Source organism: Pagrus pagrus (assembly GCF_965226575.1).
Source record: "Pagrus pagrus genome assembly, chromosome: 16".
In the NCBI taxonomy this organism is placed as follows: Eukaryota; Metazoa; Chordata; class Actinopteri; order Spariformes; family Sparidae; genus Pagrus; species Pagrus pagrus.
The window spans coordinates 17,306,781-17,319,132 of record NC_140200.1 but is presented as its reverse complement, the minus strand read 5'-3'; the positions used below and the strand labels follow the sequence as shown (position 1 = coordinate 17,319,132).

The 12,352-nt window shown below is 40.3% G+C and overlaps 1 protein-coding gene across 1 annotated transcript in view; it reads right to left on the bottom strand.

The window, feature by feature from the left end:
• Window positions 1–12,352, bottom strand: part of fmn1 (formin 1) — a 29,894-nt gene that overhangs the window by 9,011 nt on the left and 8,531 nt on the right. Inside the window, exons 4-11 of the mRNA XM_084377464.1 lie at window positions 8,132–8,240; window positions 5,060–5,121; window positions 3,809–4,464; window positions 2,644–2,785; window positions 1,958–2,045; window positions 716–777; window positions 534–622; window positions 83–212 (exon numbers count right to left, since the gene is read on the bottom strand). Of these exons, the coding sequence (XP_084233590.1) occupies window positions 83–212; window positions 534–622; window positions 716–777; window positions 1,958–2,045; window positions 2,644–2,785; window positions 3,809–4,464; window positions 5,060–5,121; window positions 8,132–8,240 (1,338 nt within the window). The remainder of the gene's footprint in view (window positions 1–82; window positions 213–533; window positions 623–715; window positions 778–1,957; window positions 2,046–2,643; window positions 2,786–3,808; window positions 4,465–5,059; window positions 5,122–8,131; window positions 8,241–12,352) is intronic.

The window sequence follows — 12,352 nt, the reverse complement described above, 5'->3', positions numbered from 1 at the left end:
AGTCATGGTTTCATACCACTGGAAACACCTTGTTATGAAAGGTTCAATTGTGAATTCTTGAACTCTGACACAGTTTTCCTACCTCACAGACTCTGGAGACTGTGTTGAGCTTGCGCTGGATGGACGAGATCCCATCGATGAAGGCCGACTGGAAGATGATGCAGTGAGCTCTGCCTGCAAAGTCTGGGATCTGAGAGAGCTCGTACAGGAACCTAAAACAGACAGTAAGAGGACAACATGCGGTGAATGTTGTCCATCTGTCTTAGACCTGCTTAAACCCACTGAGCAAAAACATATCCAAAAGACGTCAAAGTCAAAAGACAACTAAAGAACTTGGAGTTCAAATCCTCCCTGTAGCTTTTGCTGCATGGAGTAACATTTGGCCTTCATAGAAACTTTAATTTCGAACCACAAGAAGTTCTTTAGAAGTTGAAAAGATAAAATAGATAAAATTAAATGGTAAAAACTTTAATTTTGTTCAGTTGGAAATTGGGAGGAGGTTATAGATTTCTCTCAGCAGGTGAGATACTGACTGTTCGGGTTTGTCCAGCAGTTTAACTTCCTCTTTCTCTGACGTCTCGTAGTGCTTCTTGATTGTCTCCAGTTCCTCCGGCTGCGCTCTCTGACAAATTGACAAAAACATATAAACAACGGGCTCATAATTGCACAATCAAACTTATTAGTAAACTGCCGTGAAGTGTGCTGTAATACCTACATTTTCATACAGCGCTTCAATGGTCTCCAAGTCCACCACGGAGTGATCCACTGTCAGTATGGCTAGAAGAAGAACGGATATAAAACAGTTCATTTAATGTGTTAATGTGCATGAGGCGTCTTGTATAATCAAACAAAGGAAAATGACTTTTCAAAGATCACTGTGCTCATTTTGAGGGTGAGGAAACAAACAAACAGAACTGAAGAAATACAGAATGGGAATTTGTAGTAAAAGTTTCTGGTGAGCCCTCCTGTGGTTTCCTGAAAAGAAAGATTTTTTTGAGTTTGGGATTAGCAATGCAGATATCTTCCCTGTGACCGTCTTGCTGACATTGTGGTGAATGTTTTAAACTTTAATCCTACTTTAAATTCACCAGCAGCTCATATTCAGAGTGAAATTCAGGCCAACTGCAGTGTGATGCCGAGGTTAAAGCTAGACGAGGGTGATGTTCAGGGAACTGCGGTTACCTGAATGTTTACAGATGAAGACTGCAGGCTGGGAGAAGTTTTTAGATACTTTAGTAGTCGTAGCAATGATGCAACTAAGGAAAAAAATACTCCTCTGCAGTCAAAACCTTACTTGATTTAATTCAATAACATTGCCTTGTGTTTTATATGCTCATTGTAGATTTTTTAATCTTTATCTGCAAAGGATTACGATTCCAATATCAGGCAAAGGGATATCCGATGACAATTAGCCTTCCTGCTAACTCAGATGCATTTATGTTATTGCTTGAATTTGAATTAATATACATTATAAAGCTGTCAGATAAATGTGATGGACAGAAAAGTACAATATCTTATACTTAAATGGATAAAAAAGTCAAATGTGGCATAAAATTAAAATACTTGTGATTGGCAGCTCTCACATGTCACTGAATGAGGTCCAGTTTGTATGTTGCAGCTGCAGCGGTCACTTCACAGTGAAACACGCCTACCTCATCACACGCTTTGTTTACACACGGTACCGGTGACACTTTAATAAAACTTAATTCAGTGCATTTGATTGATGAATTGGTACGACAGCAAATGTGGCAAATGTAGGTTTACTTTAACTACTCCTATTACTTTAACGCTACGTTAAAAATGTTAGCACTTTTATTTTTGATAAATTATGATCAAGGAGTCCAAGTTTATTTCCTGTCGCAGCTCTTCCTAAAATCAGCAGCTGACAGGAAACGCACTGTGACATGCGCGGTTTCCTAGCAACACACCTCGGTGGATGAAACGCTCTGTGACTCACCTTGTTGAATGTCTTTCATCTCCAGGTGGAGGCTCGATATGAGGATGCCCACGGCCTGAGAGCGCTTCCCATCCAGCAGCTTAATGAGCTGAAACACACACACACGCACACACGGTTACTATGACGACCTTACCACGACAAACCATTAGTTAGTCATTAGTGGAGGGTCTATTGTGAAGAGATGGAGGAAAATAAACACCATGCATTAGCTCTTCTTGTATTTGTAACTTAGTGGGAATTAAGGATTTGATTCATCTATACAAACTTCAGTAACAGGTGAGTAATATGAGTTATGTTTGAACAAATAGGATCTTATTTAGCCTTTTTATCTAACTGAGTTCTATGTCATATTCCTTCTCATTGTCTGTGTCCTTGTTTTTAAGAGGTGCAACACAAAAAATCCAGCCGAGGAACTGAATTTTAGGATTTAGGAGTAAAAATGACTAAACAGACACCGAACAATGGAAACATATCGTGTACAGAGAGCTGAATCTAAAATTTAACTGTTATTAACTGATAATTGTGTCTAAATCTGGATTATATAACACTCTGACAAATTTATAATAATCTGACATCTGTAAACTCAGTGGTATTACCCCCTCTAGTGGACAAGCAACATATTACAGATAATCCCACAAAACCTGACGTGTGTTTTGCATGTTTGTCAGGTTAGTTTTGCACGTTACCTTCCTGGCTTTGGCTTTCTTCTCATACACCTCTGACAGCGGCTTCCTCTTGGTCTGCGTGGTGGTTTTGGCGAAGAGATCCTCAAACTCGCTGGCGTTAATCAAGTTCGGTTCCTCTAAAATGTTCCAGAGTATGTTGTTACTGAGGGAGAGAGACACATGGTGTTGAATCAGCTTCTGTGTGGATCTGTTGGTCTATGAAACACAACACAAATGTGTGGATCTGGGCTGGACATTAAAGGCATTTTAACTAAGCTTTCAGGTTTCAGGAATAGGTTTATTGCAGGCCTGACACTAACTATTATATTTAATATCCATTAATCTGCAGATTATATTCTGGATTACAGTTTTATGTATAAAATGTCAGCAAAATTGCTATTTCTCAGAGCCCAAGGTGACATCTTCAAATGTCTATTTTTGTGCGAACAACGGTCTAAAACCCAGAGAGTCAGAGAAGAACAGAAAGTGAAAGCTGGGGTTGCACTATGCGGAAGCTCAAAATGGCCAATATCAAAGAAATACACAAGATATTATAAAATAAATAACTATTTAAACAAGTGAAAGAAATATAACTAAACTGAGACTGTGAAATAGATAATATTAAACTAAAGCCATTATAGAAATATTAACTTCTTATTTTCTCATTAATTATTTTGTTTTTTATTTTGTGTTTTAAATGATTAAACTTGTTTTAATAAAAAACAAGTTTAATCATTTAAAACAAAATAAAACAAAATAAAAGTTAATTCTTCTTACAGTGTCTTTGTCTTGTGATGTGATGAGTATAAATCAATAATCCAAAAATGTAATTCAACGTTCCAAACCCTTCAGCGCTCTAATTTAAATGACATTACATTTTCAGACATTTTAAATTGTTTGCACCTATAATTTCCACAATAAGCAATCTGAGGTTTGACTTTTTCTTTTTCCTCTTTCTTTCTTTGTTTTTCCTTTTCTAATCTGTATAGTAATTAATTTCATGTGCCTGATTGATTTTTTGTAGGTGTTTTTGGATCCATTGGTTTCAGGCCTCATTATGGCTCTTTTAAAAATGTTGACACTTTAACTTCAGTGATTTGATTAGTCACAGACACTTTGAATCAAATGACAGGACAGTGCAGGAAAGCAGAAAGTTTGTATTTTCTTATTCAATGTGTGAACCTACTTGTTGTCCTGGATCTGGATCCTGTTCCAGTAGAGAGGCTTCATGGGTCGGGACGGCTCCACCGCTGGTTTTCTGGGAGGTTTATCAATCATGAAACCTCCACCTGGAGGAGGAGGTGGTGGGGGAGTCAAGCCGGGCATAGATGGAGGAGGTGGAGGAGGAGGTGGTGGTGGTGGAGGACCATTTGAGGGCTGCATGTTGTTCAGGGGTGCAGACAAACATGGAGGAGGTGGAGGAGGAGGAGGCAGATTGTGTGTTTTGGCTGGTAACGTCTGAGGAGGAGCAGGTGGTTGTTCAGATGGAAGAAGAAGAAGGTCGTGCGATGATGAAGTGTCATCTCTCTGACCGGCCAGGCTGAGGCTGATAGAAGTCAGGTCCAGCTTTCTGGGGTTCACTCTCTGCTGCTGGGGGTTTGTTCCTTCTCCGTCCTCAGGAGTCTTAACAAAAGTCTCTCGGTCTGTCTGGATGCAGACTGTGCGGAAGGATTTGTGTATAAAATCGTCTCCAGTCGACACAGCGACATCTTTGAGTTCCCCTCGACGACCGGTACCAGCCTGGGAGAGCTTGGCCTGCAGCTCTGCCACAGTGAACTCCAGACGGGCGACATTGTCCTCGTTTTCCACCCTCAGCCGGGAGACCTGCTGTCCATAATCCTCCTGAAAACAGTATCAGTTAGACACGACCTCACTTTGTGTCAATCAACTGTGAATCTCTACTGATCGTCCAAACCACAATATTAGTTATTACTTGTTTAAAACAGCCTGTGTTAAACTTTGAGTATTGTTTTGCTTAGTAACAGAGCCATGGCCCATGGACTGCCAGAGCCAGGCTAGGTGTTTCCCTCTGTTTCCAGTCTTTATGCTAAGCTAGGCTAACTGGTTTAAAGCATATGAGTATGTATACAGTAACTTAAAGGTGCACTATGTAGTTGACCTGACCTTAAAGGACAACACAGTTTCATACTGTTTTACTTTGTTTATATGTGGCGGACCCTGCCACCTTTCTAGCTTCAAACAGTGTTCTGAGGACCTTTTTTTTCTCTGAGAACAGCTTGTTTATTCACTTGTGGAAAAAAATAGATATTTCTGACTTTGTTTTAGTACCTCATTAATATTGTAAATATTAAAATTCTGAGTTTGAATTTCTTCTCCAAAACTACATCGTGCCCCCTTTAATATTTTAATTACTTAAATTTGGCCTCACACGGCAGCACAGCTTGATTCAACACCTCAGCACATCCTCCATACTGACCTGAAGCTTCTCCAGCTCCTCTTTGCATTCTCTCTTCAGCTGCAGCAGAGCAGCCTGGTGCTCTGTCAGGAAACAGAGCAGGAGAACAGTCAGAGAGCATCTTACAACAGCTTCGTGTTCTTTCTGGTCCACAACAGATGTTCATCGTTACAGCTGTGGTGCCCGAAAGAACTTTCTCGTGCATGATGAGTGTATTAGTGTTGTGGCCGGTTACAAGCAGAAGACAAGCAATGTACAACAACCGTGAGACACGTGGGAGCTGAGACAGATTTTGCATAACGAATCAAATTCATGTTTCACCACTGCATTGTGCTGAGGGGCGTTTGAGGATATTGTGTAGTTGTCTGGGTCAAAAACAACACAAAGCCTGACCACATGACAGCAGCCGAGGCTCAAATGTACGACAAACAACAGTGAGGCGCACAGCTCAGACTGTATGGCATCTTAGAGTATTTAAGTAAACATTTATCTGGCAATGGATGACCGAACTTCGTTAGAAAGCGGATTTACTGATTGTGTTCACAGGAAGGTGCATGTGCACACACAGTGTTATCAAACACCCTAAAACAATCCTAAAGATAAACAGAGGTAGACATTTTGAGCATCCACCCATTAAAATACAAAAGAAATCAAAGTAAAAATAAAAAGGAAGCAGGACGACTATCAAACCTTTAACAACTTGTTTTAAACTTTTAAAACCATTTTTTGTAACTAACAATCCGAGCACCATTTCATACATGTTAAAAAATAAAAGCATAATACAGAAATTACTAGTTAGAATCAGTATAACTGGTAATAACACAAAAATGGGCTTTTTAAAAAAAATCTAACTTTCATTTAAAGTAATAATGTGGAGAACATTGATGTGATTATTGCAAAAAATCAAGTTTCTCTAGTGGTATACACTGAGTGGCCACTTTATCAGGCACACCACTACAATTGAATGCAATCCAGTACAACAGTTGAGCCATAAAGTTGACCTTCATGAGGTCTGTAATGTTAATTTTTTAGTCAATAGAGTCCAAAGCTATAGTGGTGGTGTTAGAGGTGTTTCTAATATTCTGCACCCCTCATTTCTGTAAATAGGGAGGGAAAAAATAGAAACACCTCCCATTTGATGTAGTCTATTACTACTATGACCTCAATAATAAACATATAATTGAATTTACGCTTTTTCATTAAATGTAACAAATACCTGAACATTGTGAACTTCATATTGGTTGAATTTATGCTACCGTTGAGGGTAAGCTGTTGTATGAGTGTGCACTGTTGCCTGACATCATGTTACCACTGGGTGGCGCCAAAGATAGCACATTTTAAAATTGCACACAAAGTAGCTGTATGCTACGGAAGTGTATTGCATTCACTTGAGTAATTTTTTTTTTTGGTTTGTTTTTCGGAGTAATTTATTTTTTAATCTGTTTTTCGGGGTAATTATTTCTGTTTTTCTGAGTAATTTATTTCTTTGGTCTGTTTTTCTGAGTAATTTATTTTTTAATCTGTTTTTCGGGGTAATTATTTCTGTTTTTCTGAGTAATTTATTTTTTGGTCTGTTTTTCTGAGTAATTTATTTTTTGGTCTGTTTTTCGGAGTAATTTTTTTTCTTCTGTTTTTCAGAGTAATTTTTTTCTGAGTTTAGAGAGCATTTGAAACAATAGACGCATTCATTCCTTTATTGAAAGCTCGATAATGGAGACAAACATGACCGACTTGTTTAATTGAATCAAGTTTTACTTTGATCTGGGTTTAAGACACTGGGAGATAGTCCTGTCTTTAAGTCATATAGATGGTATTACCATTAGTTTGTCAACTTTACGCAGGCACCTGAGGACGGCGACAGGTCGCCACTCCGAAGGTTCGCCATTCCGAACGTTCACTTTCATGTTTCAGAATGCCGGCCCTTTTTTGAAAAAAGATCGCCATTCCGAACCTGAAACCCTAACCTTAACCATAACCCGGTCGGATTGGCGGTCGCACCCCCCGAATGAGGACTTTGCGGTTGTTCAGAAGGAAAGCCCATTCAGATCTGCTAGACATAGTAATGTTTCTCCAGAATCAGTTGGACAGATATGGCAGTTTGGAGGTTCCCGTGGGAGTTCGAAGTATCGCGATAATTCAGAAAAAAAAATACTCCGAAAAACAGAAAAAAATTACCACGAAAAACAGAAAATAAATTACTCTGAAAAACAGGAAAAATAATTAGTCAGAAAAACAGAAAAAAGAAACAAACCAAAAAAATAAATTACTCAGAAAAACAGGCCAAAAAATAAATTACTCAAGTGAATGCAATACGCTTCCGTAGTATGCAGAAAAAAGTCTTCTCGGGATGTTTTTGCTTTTTAATAAAATATCAATGATTTTCTTGAAGGCACAACAGCCTCTTCCACGTGTGACTCTATTAAATCCCTTCACACACTGAAGTTTTCTGTGGACACACACACACACACATGCAGGGTGGAGTTGTGTTTACTGTGGCTGCACAGCCTGATATAACTGTACAGCCACCGCATGATATCACAGAGCAAACACTCCGACTCACTCTACTGCTTTGTCTCAAATTAACATCCGTCATGAATATTCATCACATAATGAATCTTACAGGGTGGTGATATCTACCTCATGAAGTATATTCATTTATTTTCACCGTGTTTGTTGCCACCTGAAAGTAAGCGGCCCTCTTTAAGAGCTCATAACACAAACTTAATACTCTTCTATCAGCTCAATACTTCTATTTTTGTGAGATAAACATTTCCTTGCGTACTGTGAGAACTATAAGCTGCCTTATACTCATCTTTGTATTTTGTCACCTCTTTGAACTCTGCAAGTTCAGGTTGTAACACAGAGGAGGGTTAAATACTTTTCTTCATGTTGGATTTATCAAGGTTAGAAGAAAAGGAAAAACTGGGCATTTTTTCATTTACTCTCATTATTTCTTCGCATACAGCAGATGAGTCTGTGGAAAACCAAACAATGAGGTCGGAAAAGCCAACGTCAACAGAACACAGGGGTCCGTTTCAGTGGCGATAGTTTTGTATGACCGAAACATAAATGTGCGTATTGTGCGTATCGTACCTGCTTCTGTGTACTTCAGCCCGACTTTTTCCTCCTTGAGTGGCGGCCAGACGGCTTGAAGACGACCAGGAGTCCTTTCTTCTCCCTCTCCTGGGGTGGATGTTTCTGACTGGAAGGAAACAAACAGTTTGGTAACTGATAAGTGACAGACTGGCTCTTAAATAGAGCTTCTACGTCCTTACATACAGGACAGCATTATACAAATGCTTCTGGTAAAGCTAGTTTTCCCCACAAATAACAAGAAATAACTCCATGTTTGATGCCTGATACACATTCATACTTTAAAATCAGGTGAGTCTCTCTTCTCTGGCGTCTTGTTGGCGGTCCTGTCAAAAAGCGCTCTCAGTGCATCTTTGTCTGCTCTGATCTTCTTCCTCACGGCCTCCAGGTCCACCTTCTCTGCTGGGTCCTTCTTCAGAGGCTTTGGGGTGAAAAAAGCTTTGAAGGCATCGAATGCCGCCTCCGCGCTGGACAAAGAAGGTTTTCTCGACTCATTTGAAACCTCTGCAACCTCCTCTGTTTCGACTTCCTTACTCTCGCACTCTTCGCTTCCTTCACTCTTCTCTCTGTCGTCCTCAGCCTCCGCTTCCTTCGTCTCCCTGTTCAGCAACTGGGAGATATGTTCCAGGAAGCCTCCCTGAACTTTAGCATCCCCTTGCTTCTCAGGGAAGACGTCCCTTCTGATCGGGGCCACGGTGTCGTGCTCGGGCCCGACCACCCCCTTCCTCAGGACCCTCATCGCGCTGAAGAGGGCTGGGAGCTGGATCTGCTTGTCCGTGGGGGAGCCTGGGGAGAAGGTGGCCCTGGTGAAGGTGGATCCAGTTGGAGGGTTATTAGCTGCGGGTGTTATGACGATATTTGTGTCTTTAGGGATGGAAGGAAAGGGAAGTTGGGTGGATGAGTCTGGAAATTCATCTCTTTTTTCGTCTTCATTGTCCTCTTCTGCACCGCTTTTCTCTTCTTCGTCGTCATTTTTAAAGCACGAAGGGCCAACAGTTGGCGCCTCGACTGCAGCTCTTGTCTGAGTTGTTGTCATCACGACATGTTCGGTTTTAGACGGCCAACTTTTCGTCACTTCCCCAGGGTCAACAACCACATCTGAATCGGGAGTGATGAAATCTTCCTGGCAGTGATCGTTTTCTTTTCTCGCTCTCTGGTTGGCTCCTTCAGTGTCATCCTCCTTGACACCGATTGGTGCGACACAATCACAATCATTATCAGTTGAAACGTGTCGACATTTTGCTTGCAGGGATTCCTTCGAAGCACATTCATCCGGCGACATGCTGCCGCCACTGTCACAGCACCTCTCGGGGACATTTTCATTGTCTGCGGCCTTGCGTTGCTGCTTCGTCAGGTTGACGTTATTCCTCTCCTCCTCTGTCATCTCTGAGTCACTTCCTTCTTCTCCCATAGTTAAACGTCCCATTGAGTTTGAGGTGATCTCCTCTTCTTCCCGAGGCAATATAACATACAATAAGGAGTCTCTGCTGCTCTCCAGAGCATCTTCAAACCTCATATCCCCATTTTTCTTCAGATTGAAGCTCAGCTCCGTGTCTCCTTGCATCATGTCCTCATTTTGCTCCTCTGAGAGAGTCCTGAAAAATTTCAGGATGGCTTTTTGCTTCTCCATTTTCAGAATGAAAGCAGCAAAGTTCAGAGCAGGAAGTTGTTAAAAAAGGTTTTCCAACAGTGTAAACATTGTGGTTACCGTTCACACAGCTCGTATCTGCTTTCTCACATCAGAAAAATGCAAGCCAAGAGGGTGTAAGGTGTGTTTAGGCATCTGTATCGCATGCAGGAATTTGTATAAACGGCTCCAGGATCATGCAACAATTAATGAAAGCAAGAAAAGTCAATAAAGTCACAACTTCTGAAAATCCGACCTGTTTCCGCTCCAGTTTGTTGAAAAGAAATGATCCTTTTCTTGCTACATCTCCTTCATTTCTTACCAGAGAACGAAACTTCCAAACCTAAAGCTGGAGGCAGCTGTTAGTCTCCCAGACAGCCCAATAACAGGAGAAAAATCCACAGAGTAATGGAAAAGTGCAGCCCGGCTCCATGCCTCTGCCGGCTACAGTGACTCAGCTCAACCACAGTTAAAATCAGATCCAAGTCGTGGCTTTCGCTTCCAAGTTCTGCCTCCTTCCTTCCCCCTGCGGCTCCTCTCTACTCTCACTGCAGCAGTTTACCAAGCTGCACCCTGGACGCCATCCTGCATACTGTCATAGTGTAATTGGAAGCAGATGGTGACTCCAGCCACCGTTTCTGACAACACCCTGACAGATCCGTGAGCCGTAAGGCCGAGGAAGCCACCCACAGCAGATGGAGGGCCACCACACCCAGAGCTGACTGCCAGGGATCACTTGTTAAACGTTTGGCCTGTAAATCCACAGTGACAGGGAGGTCTCGCTGCTCCCCTGCAGGCACTGAACAACAGCCGGCTAATCTGAGAGTCTTAGTGGGTCTAACCCCACCTACACTGTACTGATAATCAGCTGACTTTCAGTAGAATATGCAGTATGTTAATTTGACAGTTTGAAGTTATTGGCTTAAAATGAGTAAGCATTTTAATTTGCTTCATACTTTTCAATGCATTATGTAAAGCACTCTGAACTGCAGTTGACAAATTTGCCTTTGTTTTTGTGTATATGATAAATAGATCAACATGCAGATTTTCAAAATAAAGCTACCGGTGATATCATATTCAAACTGGTGAGACAGATCGTGATAAACAGATACAGATACACATGAATAGGTAAAAAAAAAGGATAAAATCAAGAATGAGATACATAAAAAGATAGATAGATAGATCTAACAGTCCAAAAATATTTGTATTCATATACATGTTCAAAACAAGGGTCCAAACAATAACATGATGATGAAAGAATATGAAAATAACTAGATAAAAAGGAGAGAAAAATATAAAATATAACTAAGTATATTAACAGTGAATATAACAATTCTAAAACGTGATAAAAAGAAAGAAATAAACTTATAAATAAAACCTGATGAAATGAAATACGAAAGCCCACAAACTGAAGTGTATGGTCCAGTCATGAGATATGTTTTGTTGTGAACTGGCACTATACAAATAAAGATTGATTGATTGATAAAGATTAAAAAAACAGAACAAAGCAGTGTGGCGCCCGACTGATACCTGATCTTTGGGGCCGATGCTGATACCAACAGGAAGTAAAATAAAATTCCGATATAGATATTTTGGCCGATAAGCACATGTTTTACAGTGATTCCTGATGTTCTTATGAACCACTAGTGATAAAGATATGTAATGGAGGCAGGATATTTTATGATTAAACAATAAACTTTATTGTCTAAAATGACATCAGTGCACTCGACAGTAAACTAATTCAATAATTATAAAATTCCCCAAGCATCTTTTGCTGCATTATAATGTCTTATAAAAATAAGATATCAGATTTGCACATATAGGACAATATATATGCAGATATCGATACATCTGTGATTGGCCAATATCGGCCAATATTATCAGTCAGGCTCTAAAGTTGTGTACAATAAAAACAAAATACAGTATAATGCAATATTTTAAAGGTGAGATTAAAGACCGACACTTCACCTCAGATGACGTAAAAAAAACTATAGAATAACACAAAGAAAAAGAGGAGGGAAGCTTCTGAAGGCAGACAAGTAAGAACATTTAAAACTCTTGTGCACAAATACAGGTGTTAAATGGTTAAAGTGTGTTGTGTTAAGACTCCAACCTTCCTCCTTCACTGGTTCATGTTTGTGTTCTTCGTAACTCTCTGGTTCCACCCTTGTTTGTTTTAAGTCACATTATCTCAGCCAGCAGCAGGTGAGTGACAGATCACATCACTGATAACATTCCCCTGTATATCATTACACTGTGTAACTTTCTCGGACACTTATTGTCCTCAGACCTGCCCGGACTCTGCAGTGGCGTCTTACCCGGCTCCACTTAATCATATTAATGCTAATAAAGTGCTTTTTGCATTCCCAGGGAGGGACACTGAGGCCTTTATGGGAGCTGTGTTTATGTAATAGGAATGGATCCAGATAATCCTATGAAATAGCATTAAGACAAAGCACACACACACACACACACACACACACACACACACTGGACTTTATCCAGCACATGAGGCAGCAAAAATACAATGCACTTTATGTAGTAGATCAATACTGCGGTGAAGTGTAGCTGTATTAACATTATCTTTTCTGATG